We start from the raw sequence: 22350 nt of genomic DNA on the forward strand, positions 1-22350 counted from the left end.
TATCCACTGAACTAGTATGTATTAAAAGACATATGATAGGATGCCATCATTTCTTAATATAAATATAAACCTATCTCTAAGTGCTAGAAGCACAAGAGAACTTTCCACTGAATAAAAAATTCAGACTTTCTAGCTAAAGGGTTCTTTTAGTAACACATATATGGATAAATGAGAACTTCCTCAAACATATATCATTCATTATCAGATTGATTTACAGTATCTTTCCTCCAAATATCTCAGAACATGTTTAATTTCAGAATTAAAACAGCTACTGGCTCGTTAGTTCATTACCTGTCTTTGATTTCAGAATGTGTCTGTGAATTGCATTAGAGGAACTTGTGGAATAGGTCACTGGGATATGCCAAAGGTACCTATGTTAGAAAGTAAAGAGTGTTACAGACTAAATTAATGGCCATTTCAATTTTCACATCATCAGACTCGGATAGGCTGTAAAAGACACCTAATCACTCATCCTTCACACCAACATAAATTTTATAGGCTAAGACTAGCAGATCCTTGGGTGTGCAAAAGTTCTTCCATAATGATTATGAAGGAGCAGCAATGTATACCTAGTTGAACTCTGTCACAATTACCTGTGCCATTTGCTGTCCAAATATCATACCACAACAAGTTCTGCTGATTGTTTTCTTCTAAGTAAGAGAAAAATAAATAAATCTTCCTTTCATATTTCCAAAAATTATGACAGCCTGATATTAATTCAAATAACTGAACCAAAGCTGTAGGAAAAGCCCTCCAAGGTAACAATCTTACTCCAGTATGATTTTCCACTTATCCTTTTGTTCAGCAAAGCTACCCACATTCAACCCCCCAACTGCTAAGTGCCTGCAGCAGTGTGTCAGGATCTGCACGTCAGCCAAGTCCAGAGAGCAGAGAAGCAGAATGGATTGGAGGAAAAGGCCTCAGTTACTTTTCAATGGCCCTACTATGGTAAATAACTGAAATTGGCTATTTTTTTCTGAATAACTTTCTAGCAGCTTCTAGAACTCATTTCATCTATCACAGCAATATTAGCTATAGTAATCCTGTAAAATCACATGCTTGAAAATACCAATAGGTATAAAACAGAAAGAATAAAATAAATAATTTAAAAATATATATAAAAAAAGAAAACAAAACCAGAAAGAATAGTAACTGAGGATGTGCCCAGTAGTCTTCAGAAAAATATAAAATAGTGAAAGAAACAGCAGACACAGACTCGATCTAATAAAGGGTCAGAAGGGATAATCTACCTGCTAATCCAGAGAGTACAGATAATTAACAAAGCAACTGAAATATTTATACAGATTGGTAAAAATAGACACACAGATATCACCAAGACTTAATGGATCGAGATTCCTGGGTGGATCTTGACTCTAGAAAGAGATTTTTCCAGATAAACATATCTGGGAGTAAAGAGAGGAAGAGTAGCATTTCATGAGTTTGGATAAGCATTGATCAGAGGATAATAATTTTATAATAGTAATCTAAATACTGCTTCAGGTAGAGGAAAAATACAGATCATTGCTGTAGATATTTGTTATTCTGGGCCAACCACACTATTGAACTCTCTCTGGTGACATTTTGATAAGTTACACAATTACGAGTCCTGCTTTCGCAATAGTAAATCAAACATTAAATTTTCCAGCCTGTGTTGCCAAGCTTCAAGTTGTTTAAGCTCTCTGAAGTTCAGACTTCAGAAGGACATACACAGAAATGGAAGATAAATGGCATAAGAGTTGCTGTTGGATCGAAATAGACATCTGATGAAACAAAAAGGGAAAACAGTATATCCTATGTGTTAAAGGCTGTGAATTTGCTTCTGATTCTCGGAAAAATTCTAGAACTGTTATTAGACAGCTAGATCCTTGGGAAAAAAATAATAATCAAAAGAGCCAGCACGGATTCACTTGGATTAATTTCATTTCAATTTAACCTCATTCACCTTATTGATAGGGCTAATAGATCAGAGGAAGGTGGACAGTGTTGTATATCTTGATTTTAGTAAAGCCTTTAACAAGTTTTCTCAGGACAGATGACAGTGTGGGTAATTGGATTTGCTTTTATTATTACCAAGAACATCATGTTTTAAGGGATTACATTTATAGTCTCTTACTGAAAAACGAAAGAGAGTGGAAGGTCTTAGCATCTAATTTATCAAATAGGGAATGTCTTTTCTGATAAGGTGTACAGCTGTCATAACATTTCCTAGGTATGGGCCAGTCACACAATTTATTAGGTATATTATATTAGAAATATTACCGACAACCTTCTGCATCAGAACTGAGGTTCTAAAGGTGGCCCCAGGATTACTAAGAATGTGCCCCTCAACAACGCAGTCTGGGCTGATATCAAGGCTAGTTTAGGCCTTCAAGTCCTGTGTAGAAATAGCACCCCATAAAGTTGCCAGAGAAGCTGAAAGAAAGCTAATGCGATCACGAACAAACTGAGATGAGGTAAACTAGACCGACAGAAGGAAAGCAGTCACCTTTCCTGCAGGGCCCCCCATTCAGGATCCTCTTTGAACACCCCGTTCAGGAAGCGCTCCTGCTGCAGTCTGAGTGAACGCCCTTCTCGGTTAACCACCACGAGGGGGATTCCTTTCTGCAGAGTCCATGTAGCCATCATCTGCTTCACCTCCACATTTTCCCGCAGAAAGGTGAGCTGAAATGACAAGTGACTTTGGTAACTCAAGACAGAGGAGAGAAGCCAGAGAGAGATGAGAAACTTCAACCTCCTTGGACGCTGGAAACATGGGCGGGACAGGAAGCGGGGACTCTGGCTATGATCTCCTAGGGGAGCGATGTGGAAACTAGAATGCTGCCCCTCCCCACCCTGCCCAGGGCTGCTCTGCAAATTACCTGAAGCAGGGACGTGTGTGGGAGCTTGAGGGTTAACACAGGGCAGGAAAGGTCAAGAGGAAGGGTTTGAGACTGAAGTCTCCCTTTCAAAACAGAAAAAAAAAAAAAAACCCACCATAAAACCAAAAACCAAAAAACTACTCTCCGTTTTATTAACGACAGAATCCAGAGAAGTGGCTTAAGAAGAAATGTCTCTCTTTAGGGAAGCTTTTTAAAAATTCCAATAGAACAATATTATATCAATAGAGGTATATGGAATGGAGGACAAAACCTCTAGCTTTTTAGCTTCTAGTATGTATTGCTGATCACTGAGTGATGCCGAGTCTCCCTTTAAAAACTATAATTGATGGGATTACCATAATGCTTTTTAAAAAGTTTGCCTTTTCTTTTTTCCATGATGACTTCCCAGAAGTAAACAAAAAGACAGGGCCTCAAGAAAGCCATTCACTCTATTTCCAAACTTAACAGATTTGGTTTGGCATTTTTCAGAGCCTAGAGGATGCCAGTGCAGCAGTAACCACTCAGAAGAATTTTGAGCTGAGATATTTTTAGCTAGCAGCGGGGTTGTGGGAAAGCTGAATTATAACAACAAAAATATAGTAGTAACAGCGTCACCCCCCTACATGGCCTGAGCATTCTTTCTTCAGGCAGCTTTGTTTCAAGGAAAACTGTGGAGTCTCTATTTCTCTCCAGTTATTTAAAGGGACAGTTGGGCGACTTTACACACTCACTTTGGGCCAGGTGATGAGCCAAATCTCTTCTACTCTACAAGTCTCTTTCTACTTACTGTGTTGCTTGCTGTCTTGGAATCGGAATAACAAAATCCACCAGATGTAGAATCACTTTCTAAACAATCCTGTAACACAAGAGGAAAAGAGCACCGCCATTTTGGGCACTGATAGTTGGCTGAATATGCATATTAGACATGAAGGCAGACATTTATTAGCATAGATATGTGAAAATTTAGTTCATCTAAACATGGTAATAAGCATAGCAATTCATTAAAGAATACATAAAATTTACTCTTTTTGTTTTATATGTATAATTGATGTTATGTGACACGATGCTGAGTTAGGTATTCTCAGGAATTTATCATTTTCCTACCACAGTCTCTTTTTTTTTTTCGGCTGTGTTGGGTCTTTTTTGCCGTGCACAGGCTTTCTCTAGTTGCAGCGAGCGGGGGCTACTCTGGGCTTCAGTAGTTGTGGCTCGTGGGCTCTAGAGCGCAGGCTCAGTAGTTGTGGCGCATGGGCTTGGTTGCTCCGTGGCACGTGGGATCTTCCCAGACCAGGGCTGTAACCCGTGTCCCCTGCACTGGCAGGCGGATTCTTAACCACTGAGCCACCAGATAAGTCCCCCACAGTTTCATTTGGCATCAGAAGGGGGTCACCTAGAATTTAGGACCTTTAGGGGAAGTTTGGATGGGAGACTTCCCTGATAACCAGGAAGAAGCTGTGATGTAATTGAAAGAATGAATACTGGACTTAGAGTCAGAAGACAGATTTTAAGTAATGACTCCATCATTCACTTGGTATATGGTCTTGAGCAAATCTCTCCCTTAGCATTAGTTTTCCCACCTGTAAAAATGGGGTAAGAATGCCTACCTTACCTTCTTGAGATGGTTATAAGCATGAAGTGACAAAAATTAACATAAGGGTGCTCACAGTTAACCTAAAAGAATCCTGTAATTATTGCCCAAATATCTCCTTTAATCCCCTTTACACCCACTACCCACACCAAAGACAGATTCTTCCTTGCTGAAAAAAGGCTTGGTTGATGTCTACACACAGAGACACATACACAAGTACAGATCATAGCAAAGGAGAGGGAGAAGGAGAGGGGAGAGAAAAGCAATGTAAGGCTTGTTGTTGACAACCTGAGGGAGAATTGTGGAGAAAGAACATCTGGATCAGCTGCAAGAGGTGATGAAAATGGATAAGGAGCATCTTTATAAGTATTACAAAGGATCGTGTAATTTGATCCCCTTTAGGGTTTTCAAGAAATGGGGGTAAAATGTTTGAGCTACTTTGAAAAAAATTTTTAATTATTGCATTTGTCTCTTTAACCACAAACTCACACATAAGTTAAACCTTGAGGGTCCAGACTTAATTAGGGCACAGAAAAATCAAATGAGATAATGCACATGAAGTTTCTTTTTAAACTGTGAAGTGCTATACAAATACTGAACAATATTATTACTGTCCCTGGGACATACGTGCTTATAAAGGAGAGAGGACCTCTTCTGAGTACAATGACTTAGGGTTCTTCTACCTGCAGGCACAAGCTCTGCCAGTTCATTACTTCTATAACAAAGTATTGTCCTTGCATTTGAAAATCTAAGAATATTTTAATAATTATTAGAATCATCTGAGTTGACTGCATGTTTTCTCTGTCTTACCTACTATACTACGTGAATCCCAATGACAAAGAGACCATATGTTCTTAATTAATCATTATCTGATTATAGGGTCAATAGAATGCTAAGGGCCTGACATGATTCTTTCTCTTAAGCAAATTTTGTTTATTATTATCATTGTTATTATTGAACCAATGGAAACCAATAAAAGAGAATGTCACTGGCTGGAACAGATTCATAAGTGCACTTCTAGGCATTCAGCAGAAAGGCAAATCAATGAGGGCTGGAGCTGTATGTAAGGATGAGGTGAAATCTCAGCTAGATCTCAAAAGACGGACAGCACCTGAATTGTTGGAAAGAAGAGAGAGCACTTCGGGTAGCAAGAGCACTAGAAACACAGGCATGACAGGGATTGAACAGGATTTCTTCCTATGAGGGAGGAGGTGTGTCTCACTCAACAGAGAATACAGGCTGGGAAATACATTTGAGCAAGGAGAGTTCAACCTTAAATTTGGGAAGAGAAGATCAGGTGTTACATGAAGGAGTTACAAAGTCATGAAAGATTTGGAAAAAAAGACAAAAGTGTAGGGTCAACCATAAAAGGGAAACCAAAGAGAAGGAGGTCAAATATTGAACCCTTGGGGCTTAACTAGTGTGGCATCTTGGTTTAGTAAGGTGTCAGAGGAAAAAAAGAGGTGCTGCCTGCTTACCCTTGGCAGTGTGGCAAGTGAAATAAACATTTGTTGCCTGACAATGTAACTATTTATAAACCTTCATAATTAGCTTGTCACTTTTTAGGCTGAACAGCAGTCTACTATAACTTAACAGAGGACTTACATCTGACAAACTGCTCCACAAATCATCATTCTTAGCATTTCTATAGCTGAACTTCTTTAAGTAGTGAATAATTCCTTTCTTGAATTTCTCCTCACTCAGAAAATCCTTGAGCATATTCAAAATACAAGCTCCCTAAAATACAAACAAAAGCAAAGAAGAAGAAGATAAAGGAAAAGGTAGTATATGTTTTTAAAGGAAACTTACATTTTACGGAACATGTGTAACGTCTGATAAATGAACAGCAAATAAAAACTGAAACAGGTAGCAATAACCTGGCACCAGCAACTTAAACTGTTGATGTACTGGCCTCATTCTATTTCTCCCAAAAGCAGAGCTTCCACTAGTCCACAGCATTTACTACCTTTTTATAGGAAACAGCATCAAACATTTCCTTTATGTGAATAGAGGTTTCTGCTTGATTGGAGAGAGGATGGGATGAATTTAATGAATCTCTTTTAATTACTTCAAAACACATGTCCAGAAAATCGTCATCCTAAACAGGAGAGAAATTTTTTTTCAATTTCCATTTGACATTCTCAGCAACAGGAAACATGATAGGTTTTATAAGATATTCTCAGAAGTAGGTATTCAATATCTCTTACAAGATGTTTCTTTCCCCTTATATATTCCCCTTTCACCAATTCTCTATTTTGTAAAGGTATAAATTCGACATTCCCTCAGATACTGCCTGAATGTTTACCATGAGCCAATCCCTTCGATACAAAAATAAAACTAAGGTTCCCATTGAGTGAACACGTGCTGTGTGCCAGGATCTTACATCCATCATCTGCGATCCTTTCAACACCCTGCAAGGGAGATGCATTACATACATTTTACAAGTGAGAATGTATGAAGCTTTGGGATTAAACCACAGATTCAGTACATAGCAAATAAGAAGACACTGACTTTGAATCCATGTCTGTCTGTGATTGTACTGGACCAAATGTCTACCTCAAAGAGCTAATTATCCATTACTAACTACCTTGATATGTGCTGTTCAGACCCTCTTGTGCCTATTAAAAAAGACATGTTTGAAGAAATCTTTTCACACATTTTGGGGAAATTAACTAACCCTTTGGAAATTCTGGAGGAGTGTGTCCCCAGTCATGCTCAATTCGGGTTACATGCCAAGAACTCTGTACGGGATCTATAGCCATGGGCATTGTCTTGTCCTATATCATTGTATCCGGACAGTGATACTTTCCTCTCACCCCACATACACAGCTGTATATTTGTGCTATTTTCACGCTCTATCCACAAACTTTAGGGTGAGGGATTTATGTTGTCTGTTCTCTAAAACCTCCAGTGTCTCATCCAGTTCTATCATCTGTGTTATGTGCCTCCCACCCCATTCATATGCTGAAGCCCTAGCCCCCAGACTGTATTTGTAGATAGTGCCTTAAAAAAGAGGGGACTGAATTAAAATGAGGCCATTAGGGTGGGCCCTAATCCACTCTGACTGGTGTAAGAAGAGGAAATTTAAAAACTCAGACACCAGAGATGTGTGAGCACAGAGAAAAGACCATGTGAGGACACAGTGAGAAGACGGTCATCTGTAAGCCAAGGAGAGAGGCTTCAGAAGAAATCAAACCTGCCGACACCTTGATCTCAGAGTTCTAGCCTCCAGAACAGTGAGAAAATAAATTTCTGTTGTTTAAGCCACCCAGTCTGTGGAATTTTGTCATGGAAGCCCTAGAAAACTAATACAACCTGTTTATACAAAACAAAACACCATAGATTCAAAGACTCAATGCTATGTTCTCTTTGGCATTCTCTAAAAATTTTAGTAGTAAATTAATGATTCGTTAGGGCATACAGTATGACATACAAAATTGTGACTTACAAATTGTAGCTCTGGATATGTGACGTTAACAGAGATAAGTTCCATGTATGTTGCAAAACCCTCATTGAGCCAAATATCATTCCACCATTCCATTGTAACCAGGTTGCCAAACCACTAGGAGGAAAAAACTCCATGTTATTAGAAGGTAAACAAATATAAAAAATTATTAACTATAGCAAAAAATATAATGGGTGGTAACTTCTTTCTTTTAGTAGCTGAGGCCTCTTCTCTATCTTTGCTACCCTTTTCTCTCCGCACAGCCTCCTTCTACTGATTTCCCTGCCTTCGCCTCTCTCCACATTTTTGCTTCCTTCAATTCTCTCTCTTTGTTTTTGTTCTTTTTTTTTTGGCAGTACGCGGGCCTCTCACTGTTGTGGCCTCTCCCGTTGCGGAGTCCAGGCTCCAGACGCGCAGGCTCAGCGGCCATGGCTCACAGGCCCAGCCGCTCCGCGGCATGTGGGATCTTCCCGGACCGGGGCACGAACCCACGTCCCCTGCATCGGCAGGCGGACTCTCAACCACTCCACCACCAGGGAAGCCCACTTCTCTTTCTTTGTGTTCATATTGTCTCCAACTTCCCAACTTCCATTATATCCTCACTATATTTCCTAGATATTAGATTTAATATTAAGGAAGAAAATGAAACATTTCGTAGGGTACATTTTGCACAATAAGTATAATCTCACCTTGTCATTGACTTACGGTGATGGTCTAAGGAGAAATATAAGCCAAAATATTTGGGGTGAAGTCACCTTTTTATATTAAGTAGCAGGTACTTAAAAGAATAAAAATTCATTTAGGACTTTCAGATTGTTACACAATATTAGTGATGACCAAATTTACTTGTTGTCCTCTGCCCCAATTTACTTCTAGGGATTAACTTGGCCACTAAGGTGAATAAAAGTCTGAGATTTTAAATATATATAAATAAAATTAAAAGGATGCAAAAATATAATTTAAATAGAAATTTACCCTTGACCTATATTTAATCTGTAACACGTTTTAAATATTATTATTTTTATGTATTATTATATTTTATCTATTTGGCCTTTGTCATATTAGTGTGTGTCCGGTTTATCTATTTTAGGATTGCAGTCTCCAGGACTGGAAGCTTAAACAATAAGATTCTAAGATTCAGAAGAGCCTTGTTACAGTTACAGAACACAAACCACTAGATCTGTAGCTTCTAGAAACAGTTCAAGCTCTATACCTTTTCTTACAGCCCTCCTATCGTATTGCAAGTGGGCTCCAATCTTCTGAGGGGGTTCTGTGAGAAGGGACAGCGGGTGTTTCCTCAGTTTGAGAAGTGATGAACACAAGAAGTACAAGCTGGTTATGGTCATTTCACTAGTCAGTAAAAGTAGTTTATTCATTCATTCAATAAATATCTATTGAGAATCTACTACGTTTCTGGCTCTATACCATATGTTAGAAATACAAAGATGTATGTAAGATAGCCACTGCCTCAATACAAATGGTGGAGGTCAACTGGTAGACATACACATGCAATAAAGCATTATTGGCACTATGATCTATGTCTGTACAAGGGACAGAGGAGATTCCAGAAGGAAAAAAATCAGTTTTGCTGGGAGAGTGTGTAGAATAACTGGGAAATGATTCATTTCCTTAGTCTTGCAAGTGGTCCTCAGGAATATTGGAAGTGGGGTGTGCTCTAAGCAGATCGGGTAGCAGGAGCAAAAGCACAGAGGAATGATACAACCTCGCCTGTTCAGGTAATGGCAGGTAGTCTGGGATGGCTAAAGCTAAAGGTGTCGTTCAGAGATGAGGCTGGGGAGGTGGAGGCGAGCCGGGTCCTCGGGGCCTTGTTTGCCACACTGTGGATCCTTTACTCACCCAGGCATTGAGAGTCTTTGCCAGGGTTTTACACAGAGGAGTGACATGGGGAGACATGAAGATTAATGGGGAAACAAAATAGTCAAGGCCATTGGGGCTTGCTGCTTCAGCCCTGAACACTGCGTCCCCGTAAAAGAGAACTTATTACAGGAAGGCCTTAAGGGAGGATGGAGCTTCAAAAGTAGAGCTCTCTATTTCCCTATGAACATTGGGTAGAAAATGAGGAATACCCAGACTCAGTTAAGTGCTTTAGAGCTTCCAGAGACTAATGATCAAAACCCCTAAGATGGGCCAGAGGGGAGATGCTAAACCAGAGGAAGCTGTTCATATGTTCTCAAAATACAGTGCTGAGCATGGCTCCTATGTAACTGGGTTCTTAGTTTGCTGCTTTAAAAAAAACAAACAACCCCCCCTTATTATTATTATGGTCATGATAAAGGATAAAGTTAAACATTGAAAAATAAGAGATTTTACCAGTTTCTACAATGGAATGATATTTGCCTACATGGTAAAAGAGAGTTTCCAGTGCCTTTAATAATTCACCGCATAATGGGGAATTTTCAGAAATGAAATAGAGTGGAAAAAGTCTCTGATATCTGTAGAGCTAGTTTTACTGTTTCATATTTGTATGTAATACAGTGTTGATAGATGGGCCTTGGAAATCTTATTCTGTAAGAAATGGTAGCAGTGGTGGTCATTGTCACCATCATTAATAGCTAACACTTACTGAGTACCTACTACATGACAGACATAGACACTTACCTGTAATCCTCACAACAGTTTCAAGAAGCAGGAGCTATTATGAACTTAATTTTATAGACGAGGACACTGAAGTTTAGAGAGTTAGGTAATGTGTCCAGGGTCAGCAGCCCATGAGTGCATAGACTTGAAAATACTTCATTATGGCTGAATAATCAGATTCCAGTTGAAAGGAGATTGATTTTGCCCTAGATTGGAATGCCACCGTATGAGAGGGTATAAGGGGAAATATTTTTAATAGAAATCTCTATTTGTAGGGTTTCTAATTCTGTGCTTTATGTATCTGCATGGTCTTCACTTTTCTTTACTAAAAGACACTCGGAGGCTTTGCCTTGAAGGGTTTTAGAGGATATAGTGGTCACTTCTCTTGTGATAAAATTCCTGTATGAGACCCATTGTCTAGAGATTGAATATTCTTCTACTTGACATATTATGTTTGGCTTGATAATCCCTAAGGTCCCCTCTGGAAGTAAAATGACATGATTTTATGTTTTTTCAGGAATATTGGTGGTGTTCTGCATAATGCTCTGTTGAACCGATGCTAAGAGAATGTCATGAGTGCCAGGTACCTGGTGCGCTAGTTCGTGAGCTATGACTCTGGTGACCCACAGTTTGTCAGAAGTAGAAGAGGTCTTGGGATCAAAGAGCAGTGACGTCTCTCTATATGTGACAAGGCCCCAATTTTCCATGGCTCCACTTTCAAAGTCAGGAATGGCAACTAGATCTAAGAAATAAGAACAACCACACTTGATCATTATGGCTTCCACACCAGAAGTGGGATTTGCTTCCTCCTCAAATATGTTATGATCCATTCAGTATATATAAGCAGATTTTCTGAAAACATCAAGAGTGTCTTAACATTGATATGGTGTCTTGTAGTTGCTGAAAATAATCAGTATCTATTATCAAGCAGAATAAAGTCTATCAGTAAAGTTTTGGTTGTAGGTGAAGTAACCTATTGACATTTAACCACTTTTTCCTAAAACTAAACTATGAAAATACCTTGAGTGCATTACTGCTGAGAAAAAAATTCATTTTAAAACTCTCCTATTTTATTTTATATTAGTACTACAGAAAAACTTTGAAAATATGAGGTATCAAATAATTTCTAATATGTCTGGAATTCAACAAAACATAATGAACTCATTTCTACAAAAAAGAAAAAAAGGGGATTTTAATTTCAGGGGAACACCTTTTAGGATCATCTCTATAGTCAATATTTCAATCAATATTTCTAGTGCATACAGCCTCTAAGTGTCCTTCTAAGGCAGTAGAGGAAAAAGGCTGTTGGCATCACTTCTTTCTGAGCTCAATTTCCTTTTCAACATTGATATTTCCTCTACTTCTTGACAAAGTCTTAGGGAAAAAAAGTGAAATTTAATCATGTTTAAGCAACTCAGATATAACGTAATTTATATCATATCTGTGTGTGAGTGTATATATATATATATATATATACCCTCTGCCAATGACTTCATGTAGATTAGAAAACTTCTGGCTAATATTTAATCTTGGACTTCTTTCTGTTTATTCTGCCAGGCCATATTGGAAAAATTACTGCTTTTTGGCTGAAAAGAAAGGTAATTTTTTAAAAGTTTGAAATAAATCAAGTCACTTGCCTTGCAATTACAATGTCTGGAATTAGTATTGGTTAATTCTAGCGGATAAAATCAAATATTTATAATGCAATCAAAAAGCAAACTAGCACTAGTAAAGATTAGTATTCATTAGCACTTCAAATGTGGGAATGACTCCTTTTCTAAATTACATTGATGATTTTATATTAGTTATATTATTTCCCAAAGCCATTAGAAATGCTTATATCTGCTCAATTTTTTCCTAAGCTGCATGTTTCCTTTCAGTTAGTTTTATTTTAAATACATTCACTTCATATGATCTTCAAGGTTGCATTTTTCAAGAGCAACTTAAGATTGCTGATAGCTGTTATTTGATCTTTCCTTGATTTTTGACAGAGAACAGCAGTGGACTGTGGGTAAACTGATTTAGTATATCCGTACTAAAAGGTGTATAGAACCTGCGCTATAATAATACAGTGAGACTCAGGAACTGTAGGGACAACCCCCTGGCGATGTCTTCTGATGGTCCCTTTTAACTGTCTAAAACTGTATGGAGGTTGGGCAGGAAAGGGGAGGAAGGACATGATAAGGTGTGTGTGTGTTCTAAAGTCCCAAAGAAAAACAATGTTTTGTCATTGTCAGAAACTCTAAAAATTAATCTATATAAGTTATAAATTTTAAGTCATGGTTTTTATATATTCCGCAACATAAAAATCACAATTTTTAATTTTTTTTTAACAATTTTTAATTTTTAAGATAGAAAATTAAAACCAACCAAGATAGCCTGTGTGTATTTTCTCATATAAAGATCTACGACTACTACATTCAAATTATCTATTTCCTCGAAATCTTTTTTTTTTTTAAGTCTGTGCCACAGTCTTATCTTCCAGCCTCAGACACACGGTAGATAACAGATGGAGGGACAATTTTCAGCTATTTACATAAACCTTCGGCAACTTTTATAAAAGATTGCTAGTCTTGTACAAATATGGTACAGAAGAAAATATATGCTCCAGAAAATTCATCCATTTAAATCTAATATAAAATGCAGATATTTTAATATTAAACCTTATAAAAGAATAGAGAAATGAACCACAGTACTTGGGCTTCTCATAATACTTTATTTTCTACACTCTAGGACCATCTCTGAGGTACAAATTATTGCTTTCTGGGCTAACTGAACGTCTTCAGTGCTCATTTAAATCACATACTAAGAGGGACGAAATCAAAGTATGTTCTAAAAATAAAGACGATGATGTGGAATTTGAACCTACCCAGTTTTGCGAGTGGATAGTGGATATCAAAGTAATTTTCGTAAAAGTCCAGCAGCTTCAATGATGCTTCCAAAGCATAATGTGTTTGACTCCATTTGTCTGGGGCTGCATGGATGGACACCTGGGAAATGTTGGTGGGAAGAAGTGGTCTTTGAAGGACAGCTCCTTTGCACAACTCCATTCCCAACAGCCCTCACCCAAAGAAAGGCAGACTGCATTTTTCAAGAAATTATTGAGACACCGTTAAACATGTTGTCAACAGGGGATAAGATGTTCTGTAAAGTATTAAAGCAAGAATCACTCTTGAAAATTATAAACAACCCTGTATTTTGTTACAGTACATTCCCTAGGTGCTAATCTGTACGTTTTAAGCCATGTAAACCTATCGCCTCATGAGAGCCCACTTCAGTTCATCACTATCATGTACTCTAGCACTTGAGAATAAACCTTCCAAAATTATGACCACCAACACAATTCAAATAAAACATAATTCTATGAGGTGGAAAGCCTTCATGAACTTATTCGAACCACCCTCTGTCATGTTTTCTTTTCTTTTTTTTTTTGATTATTGGGTTTTTAAAAAAATTAAATTAATTTATTTTTATACAGCAGGCTCTTATTAGTTATCTATTTTATGCATATTAGTGTATATATGTCAATCCCAATCTCCCAATTCATCCCACCATGTTGTGTTTTCTTTAAACTCAAAAATGCCCAAATATGTTCATCGAATCCCTGCAAACTATTAGCTATTAAGTGGAAGAAATAAAGTTAGATTCCAATCTTCTTGGGTTTCAAGTACAGTGTTGCTCTCAGTTTATAATCTGCTTTCATGCTCTGAGTTAACTGAAGTTCCTCAGAAATTTTATAAGAAGGATATATTAGTGACCACAGTGGCGTACCAGGCACTGTGTTAAATGCACGCATGTAAAATCTAACTTAATCCTCTCAATCACCTCCTGAAATAGGTGCTATTGTCTTCATTTTACAGATGAAGCAATGGAAACACATGGAGATTAAGTAACTTACTTCAAGCCCCCCATGCAGAAAACTGTAGAGCTGGGATGTGAATCCAAGGAAGCTGACAGGACCCTGTCCTCTGAAGTAAAGTTCCATCTGACCTCTCACACATCTATATCTCTGCACATATATATATGTGCAGAGATGTATGTAGACACATTGCTGATAACATGTATCTACATATCCAAAGGTATAATATGTATGGAAATTGTAATAGCCATTTTATTGCTATTTTTCATAAGCATTATTTTATGGTTCTTTGAATATGTTTTTATGTCTATAACCTGGTTCCTCAGGGTAAGGAGCTCTTTTTTATTTTTCATGTCTTCACTGATAGTCGCGAAACTTTATAATTATTGGGTACTGTAAATTTTTGTAAACAATTAATGCTCTAAAAATTATGAAGACCTCCTTTCACTGAGGAAATAAACTTACAGAAAGCAATTGGAAACAATATAAGTGTCCTAGAATAAGAAGCTGATTAAAAAATCCTTATGGTACCTCTATGCAGTAGAGTACAATACTATTAATTATTAATATTATAGAAATATTTAATGGCATTTAATTTTTATGGCATATTATGGTGAGCTAAAACAATCATAGATTATTTTGTAAAACATATATATAGTCATATACAGTATATACTGTTACTGTATACACTCATATACTGACAGACTTATAGAAAATACTTGGAAGGCTGACACAAATATTACCAGTAATTATATCTTGGTGATGGGATTGTGGGTAACTTATTTTTTATCTATCTCTATTTTTGTAAATAAGCATGATACTTTGATAATAAGGAAAATAACCTTAAAATAAAGAAAAGCTCATTGCCTTCAGGACACTATTCTGCACTGTGTATGAAATGAGAACCCAAACTCACCTTGACCCCTGACGGGGCTGTGCCACTCACAGAGTTGAAATCACAAACTATGTAGGCTACAAGGTATGTACTCATTTTTACAGTAGTTTCAAAATGATCTTCCAAGAGGCCTCCTTCAAGTTCAATTGTTTTAACCTACAGGAAGGGAAAGAATCAGTATTTGAAAACTGGAGTATTTTACAAGAATGCCTATGACACAGGCTACGTAAGTTAGAGGAAAGCTTGATGTTCCGAAGGACATGTGATCCCCTTATAGGAGATCAGTGGACCCTTCACAACATTCTGTGGCTTCACCTCTCTCTATTTCTTTTATCTCTAGACGACACAATGTACTACTTTGGGATCTCAAAATGATATCTATTTTGTTGCTTGAAAGCATAAAAATATCTTAGATGCTTCTGCTTTCTTGAGATGCAATAATCTCCAACACTGGCATCAATTCAAGATTTGTACTTCTAAGCAAAAATGCCAGAGAAGAGTCCCTTTCCCTTTGTTATATAATAAATAAATCTCTGTTGCAGAAGGAAATGGGAAGCAAAACTGTGCTCGATGGGTTTTTGTTTTTTTTCTGTGCTAGATGTTTTGCATTATCTTTTAATTCTCCTATTATTTGTGTGTGAGGTAGGTGTTATTTCACAGGTGAGGAAACAGTCTCAGAAATGTTAACTGAATTGCCCAAGATCACACGGCTAGTTCCACGGCAGGATCAAGATGTGGATGTGACCGTGTGACTCTAAAGCCATTGCTCATTCTTCCACTCGCTGGGTGACAGCTTGAGTCATAGTCTTATTTTATCTTTGCTTCATTGATTCAGCAATGAAAGCAGTCAGGCCAAGGAGATCATTAGCTATTTGAGCTTCTGCCTATCTACTAAGGAAGGAAAGAGTTTTAAGGCTACAGACTGGTCAGCCGCATCCATCAAATTCACTGAGTAATTACTGAATTCTATCTTTATTTGCCCTGGATAGCTTGTCCCAGAGACGGCCTTCACCACGGTATGATGCCCCTAAATTCTGAACGGACACAGATCCAGTCATCTGAAAATACCACTTTCTTCAAACTGAAAACAATTCTTAGACTGGCTTGTCCCTCACCCTCTCCAACCTCCTTTTAAGGCATCTGGTTTGTGGCAGTGCTAACCACGGACTATTGAGCATGTTTTATGTGTTTGTATAAGATTGCAGTTTGCTTTGGCGAGAAAAAATAGCTTGAAGTATTATCATAAACTGCCTTGCCTACGTCAATGACAAATGTGTGTGCTATTAAATTCTACAGAATTCTATCAAAAACTCAATTCCTAAGTTTCAATAAAGCAGGAAACACTGACCAAATACTCTAGGAAGGTGGCAGCATGCATAGGGCTGTAAGTTTTACCTCTGTTCAGCAAGTTAATTTTGTCCAACAATTATCTTTTTTAGGGGTTTGATTCAACCAGAGTTCTATGGGTACATACTCCTAGCAGATGAGAGGGTTACGGTAGGAGCTAGGGAGGGGACGTGATGACTGTGGTCCTCTGACCAAACTCAGCAGCAAGACCCTTTTGTCAAGTGTGTAGATGGGTGAGGGGAGGAAGGGGAAAGGTTGTGGGACTGTGGGGAAACGAGTGTGTGACACTGGACAGCTGGTGGCAGAGACAGGAGACAGGTGGGCATTCCCTCTGATTTCTCCCCTCCCCCCCAGATGAAGACGTAGTCCACGGAGGCTGAGTTTTGTTCAGGAACCTGGAGTGACCCATGTTGATCAACATTGCCTTAAATGGAAGTATTTGGGCTGTTAGTGTAAGTCCTTCCAGGATGGTGATGTAAGCTCTAAGTATAAAACACTTGTTGCTAGAGAAGGATTTAGCTGTCTTCTCAATTTTGGCAGGATTCTACTTGCATAGCAAGTGTCACCAGCAGGTGTGTGTTCCCTTAAGGAATGAAGGGGACAAAGACATGCCCAGAATATATGCTGCCTCTACTAGTGCTTGGCTGACCACCTCACTTCCTAGTGTTCTTAACTTGTATTCCTACATTCTTAACTAAACAAATTGAGAACTTAGTATGTGTCGCTTCTTCTCACCAGTCCATAACCCATCTTAAGCGCTGCAGCTATTATCCAAAGAGTATGGTTGTAGCATTACTTCTGTTCTCCTTTTTTTGGATCACCATGAAAGTCTGGGTTGGGCGTGCCAACGAGAAGCAGAAACTAAAGCCAATATTTACTGAAAAAGGCATGATCCAGAGAACTGGCCCAGTCAACTGAGGCAATGCAAAGTTCAAGGATTATATGAAATATTTTCAAAGTTTTCACTTATTTTTCCTAAATATGAGAAGTTACTGAAGGTTTCTAAAGATAGAAAACTGAGACTCTAATATAACTGATAATTGATGTTTGCATCACATTTTAATTAAAAGGCATTACTAACTGTATTTTTACTTTATCCTCCATGATTACTCATGTGAAAAATTCTGTTAATAAAAAGCTACCAGGAAAGAGACTGAACTACCCTTAAATGAACATCTGGTTCATAGAAAGAAGACTTGGAGCTAAGTAGCAAATCCTTTTTACCTGAACATGAGGAGGCAAATTAAACTGCTGTCTGTATGATCGTGGAAAAACTGTGGGATATATGTCATGTGGAGTGTGTCGCTTTTCCCCTTGATCTGCTCTGCAAGTATTTCAAAGCAAACACTTTTCTAGCATTAAACAGAAATCTGGGGGAAATTTAGCTTATGGACTCATTTCCCCCGTTCATCCACAGAGGACAGTCACTGTGGAGGGCAGAGAGGAAACTAGGGTGGAGTCACTGGCTGGGTAAGATGACCTGGATGCTTTCTGAGCTCATCCTGCTGAAGCACTGTCCGGAGAGCTTCTATTTTTATCCTACTTTCTAAGTAGCAATGGGGAAATAGTTTACGTTTCGTTCAACAGCTCAAAAGGCAAGCGTATCATTAGTGAGGAAATATCAAATGAGGCTCAGTGTCTACTGTGTCATTCAGAGTCTCTGCATTTTGAGTATAAATATGACTCAAAGTGTTCAGAGGTCTCTCTCAATTAAAAAAGTTTATAACTATGAGATATAATTTAAATAAATAATTTTAAGCACTACGCATGGAACTTAAAAAAAAAAATTCTACGTTATATCACAGACTACTAAATCAGAATCTCCAGGATGGGGCCCAGGCAAGCTTCTCTAGATCCTTACCACTCCAAATGTGGTCTCTGGACTAGCAGCAGTGGTATCACCTGGGAGCTTGTTAGAAAGTCAGAATTTTGAGCTTTACCTCAAGAACGACTGAATCAGAATCTGAAATTTAACAAGATCCTCAGACAACTCATCTGAAAATTAAAGTTTGAGAAGTGCTGTTCTGGGCAATTCTGAATTTCATCGCTAGCCAAGTAACACTGATTTAAAAGAACTCTGCTTCCATATAAACACAAATAAAATAGAAATCACTTTATGTAAAAAATAAAGCTTCTTGTGAAACAATGCCCAAACAGAATGATGTTAAAATCTAGATGGATTGGGGTAATGTAATATGTAGAAGGATCAAAAACAAATTAATGGCTTAAGTCCTGAAAACAAACAAAATATTAAAACACAACAAAACAAAGACCAAAGTTCATTTTGAGAACAATTCCCCAAAGTTTCTAAAATTGGCAAATACCTTTGGCATGTTGGATAGGGCAATGTGTCTGCTCTCTCTTCTTATCTTGATTGAAAAGTTGGCTTTGAACAATGGTTCATCAAAACAAGGGAAAGCCATTCGTGCCTGGGTTGGCTCAAAATCCGTTACTGCAATTGTTCTGTGAAAAGAAGTACATTACAAAAAGAATACACAAGTGAAGTCAAAAAAAAATGAATTTGTACCTTCAGAACACAGCTTATCAAACCTGGAGGTGATACGTTTGATTTCTCAAACTATAACCTTAGAGAATCCAGAATCTATTTTTGAAGAAAATGAGGGTAAAATTTTGTTTAGTAACTGCCAGTCATGAATAATGCATGGCGCTGGGCACTCTATTTACATGATCACCTTCATACTCATAGCAGAGAAGGATATTGAGGCGCAGAGAATTTGAGTGACCTTACCAGGACCCTTAGCTAGTAAATTTGCTGAGCTAGTCATGCCCAATTTGACTTCCAAATTGACTAGGAAATTAGTAGTTTAGTGTCATCACTAAACCTGAGCGGGCCTCAATCAGACATTTGAATACCTGTGAGATGAGTGATGCCTTAGGTTGTGTTCCCAGGAAGCAGATCCGGATTTATAAGAACAGGCTGCCAAGAGAAACAGGTAGGGCTTCCCTGGTGGCGCAGTGGTTGAGAGTCCGCCTGCCGATGCAGGGGATGCAGGTTCGTGCCCTGGTCTGGGAAGATCCCACATGCCGCGGAGCGGCTGGGCCCGTGAGCCATGGCCGCTGAGCCTGCGCGTCCGGAGCCTGTGCTCCGCAACGGGAGAGGCTACAGCAGTGAGAGGCCCGCGTTCCGCGGAAAAAAAAAAAAAAAAAGAGAGAAACAGGTAAAGGAGGGAGGGAAGCGGGACAGGGAAGAGGAAGAAGTCAGGCCCGGTGCCAGCTTCAGTTTCATCCCTGCGGAGCTCTGGAGTGGAAACCACACCTTCAAGTTTTCCCCTACTGTAGGCAAGGAGCTGGGCTTTCATATTCTGTATCGTCATTGGCTAAGGGTTTTCCTGGGGGACCCAAGCTTCCCCCCCCGACACGTCTAGCTTTCTCTGCTTGCCGGCAAAGCAGGTCCAGCCTTCAAACTATTAACAGGTAGATAGATACTCTGACAAATCTCTATACCCCATCACCTTGATAATGCTTGAAATGATATAATTACAGATTTATTATTTGGGCTTTAAAGCTTTAATTAAGCAGCAACTCTGGAGAGCATATTTTGATTGAAGAAGGAGAGCAGAATAGAAAAGCTCAAGGGACAGATAAAGGCTGAGAAGGGCCAGGAGGAGGGAAAAGAGGGCCTGTCACAATAATGTTGCCTCCGTCTACTGTATTTCTATAATACAGGCTGGAAAAGTGAGACTGGGAGCTAAATGATTTGTTTGGGGCCTCGGTATTACTTGGATTCAGTAACAGGTCCTACAGAAGTAAAGGAATCTCAAGTACCTGGAATAATTTTTACTAATGTGAAATTTTGATTATAGTTAAGTCTTAGAATGGAAAAGCCCAAACTTTAAGATCTTTTTTGCTATTTACACAATTTTAGTGCTGCATGCAAAGTAGTGACTTCCTGCTTCTCAAAGAATTATTGTTGACTGAATTATTTTTGTATTTTAAGTTGTGTATGTATGCATGTGTGTGTGTGTGCGTGTGTGTGTGTGTGTGTATGAAAAATAGAGAGGTAATAAAATGCTGCTGACACTGTCCTGCAAATCATCCTACATGCGAAGACCTACTAGGTGACTGAGTATGAAGAGAGCTGACTAATTAATCGTAAGAAGAGTCAGAAATAGTCTGCAGTTAATTATGGGAGGCATGTTACTTTCCAAGCTTCTACTCTAAAAAAAATCCCCCCTCTGGTCTCCCTCATCTCCCCAAATTATATCCTTAAAATGTATTTCTTTTAGGTGGAGGTTTTGTCACTTGAAAAAAGTGAAATAAACCATCACTGGTCACATGGTACCTCAGTGAGAAGTTGATGTTTCCTATGCAGTACTGTGCTGGACCTGAGAATAGGCCTCTGAGAATTGAGGCTGCAACGAGGGGAAGCGTCTCCAAGGGAAGGGGAGGTGGGCCTGGGGAAGGGCTGTCCTCAGTAGACTGCTGGGGGCTGTGGGGTGGGCATGTGAGCTGCAGAGGGCAGTGAGCACCTGAAGTGGGGATGGGGAGGTAGGCAGCAGACACTGCGGGGCGAAAGTCGCCTACCAATATCCACTCTCCTTCTTCAGTTCCAGTAGAATCCTGATTTTGTTCAGGAAGGCAATGTGTCTGATGAAAAAATCACTTCTCTAGATTCTCTTGCAACTTGGTGGGCACATGACTCGTTCTGGCCTAGTTGAAGTCATTGGGTGAGAAATCGTGGTAAAAGAAGTCAGACTCAGCTGGAATGTTTCTTTTTGCATTTTCCTCTCCCCCATCTCCCCCTTTTCCTGCCTGGAATGTGGACCTGATGCCTAGAAGTGCAGAAATCATTTTGTATTAGGAGGAAAGTCATATGCCAAGGATGGCTGAGTAGAAAGATACGAGGAGCCTGGGTCCTGGATAATATTGGTACACACTGTAGCATACCTGGGATGCCCTGCTTCTGGATTTCTTGCTGCATGAGAAAAACAAGTGTGTGGCAAAGCCATTGTATTGGGGGTTTCTCAAACCGGCAATTGAATGCAACTGATAAAATGCAGGAGAACACTGAAACCAGACTCCTCTCCCCTCTGAGACGGACCCTGGCCCTGGACAACCACATCATCCCCTCTATGAAGCATCCTTGGTTCCTCTCTTTCTCTTGCCTTACAGAGTCAATGTCAGCAAATTCTGTCTGTTTTACACTTGAAAACAAATGCCAAGTTCAATCACTTCACTCCATAAGCTGCACCACTAGCCTGGCCCAAGCCAACATCCTTTCTGGCCTGAACAATTGCAATGACCTCCTAAAAGACTAACCTGCTTCTACTTTTTCCTCTCTATAATGTACCATCAACATATACTTGATCTTTAAAAGGCATACATCACATCAGAACTTTCCAATGAAGTCCCATGGCCGCTGAGTAAAAGCCTAAAACAAGAGGCTCTAAGTCTCTCTCTACATGATCTGACCCCTCTCTACTCTACTTCTCTCCCTCTCTCATTGTCCTTTGTCTCTCAATCACTCCCGCCTTACAGACTTTGCACTTGCTGATGCCTTTGCTGGGAACACCGTGCCCTTAGACGTCCTCATGAAAGTTCAGGTCTCAGTTTAAATGCACTTCCGCCTCACCAAGAACTTCCCTGACCACTCAGCTAAATTATTCCCAATCCCTAGTCTATATCTCACTACTATACATTCAGTGCCTAGAACGGTACCTGGCACATAGCATGGGCTCAATAAACATGAGCTGATCAAATAGACCATATTTCTCAGTTCTCCAAACTGACTTGTTTCTG

The 22350-nt window shown here is 39.0% G+C and overlaps 1 protein-coding gene across 2 annotated transcripts in view; it reads right to left on the reverse strand.

The window, feature by feature from the left end:
• ERAP2 (endoplasmic reticulum aminopeptidase 2) overlaps positions 1 to 22350 on the reverse strand; it is a 39736-nt gene that overhangs the window by 14174 nt on the left and 3212 nt on the right. For both annotated transcript variants that reach the window (XM_004263512.4, XM_049707522.1), the window contains exons 3-12: positions 18915 to 19053; positions 15265 to 15399; positions 13359 to 13479; positions 11077 to 11231; positions 7895 to 8008; positions 6413 to 6544; positions 6052 to 6183; positions 3646 to 3714; positions 2486 to 2661; positions 292 to 371 (exon numbers count right to left, since the gene is read on the reverse strand). In XM_004263512.4, the coding sequence (XP_004263560.1) occupies positions 292 to 371; positions 2486 to 2661; positions 3646 to 3714; positions 6052 to 6183; positions 6413 to 6544; positions 7895 to 8008; positions 11077 to 11231; positions 13359 to 13479; positions 15265 to 15399; positions 18915 to 19053 (1253 nt within the window). The remainder of the gene's footprint in view (positions 1 to 291; positions 372 to 2485; positions 2662 to 3645; positions 3715 to 6051; positions 6184 to 6412; positions 6545 to 7894; positions 8009 to 11076; positions 11232 to 13358; positions 13480 to 15264; positions 15400 to 18914; positions 19054 to 22350) is intronic.

Source organism: Orcinus orca, chromosome 3 (assembly GCF_937001465.1).
Source record: "Orcinus orca chromosome 3, mOrcOrc1.1, whole genome shotgun sequence".
NCBI classification, from domain to species: domain Eukaryota; kingdom Metazoa; phylum Chordata; class Mammalia; order Artiodactyla; family Delphinidae; genus Orcinus; species Orcinus orca.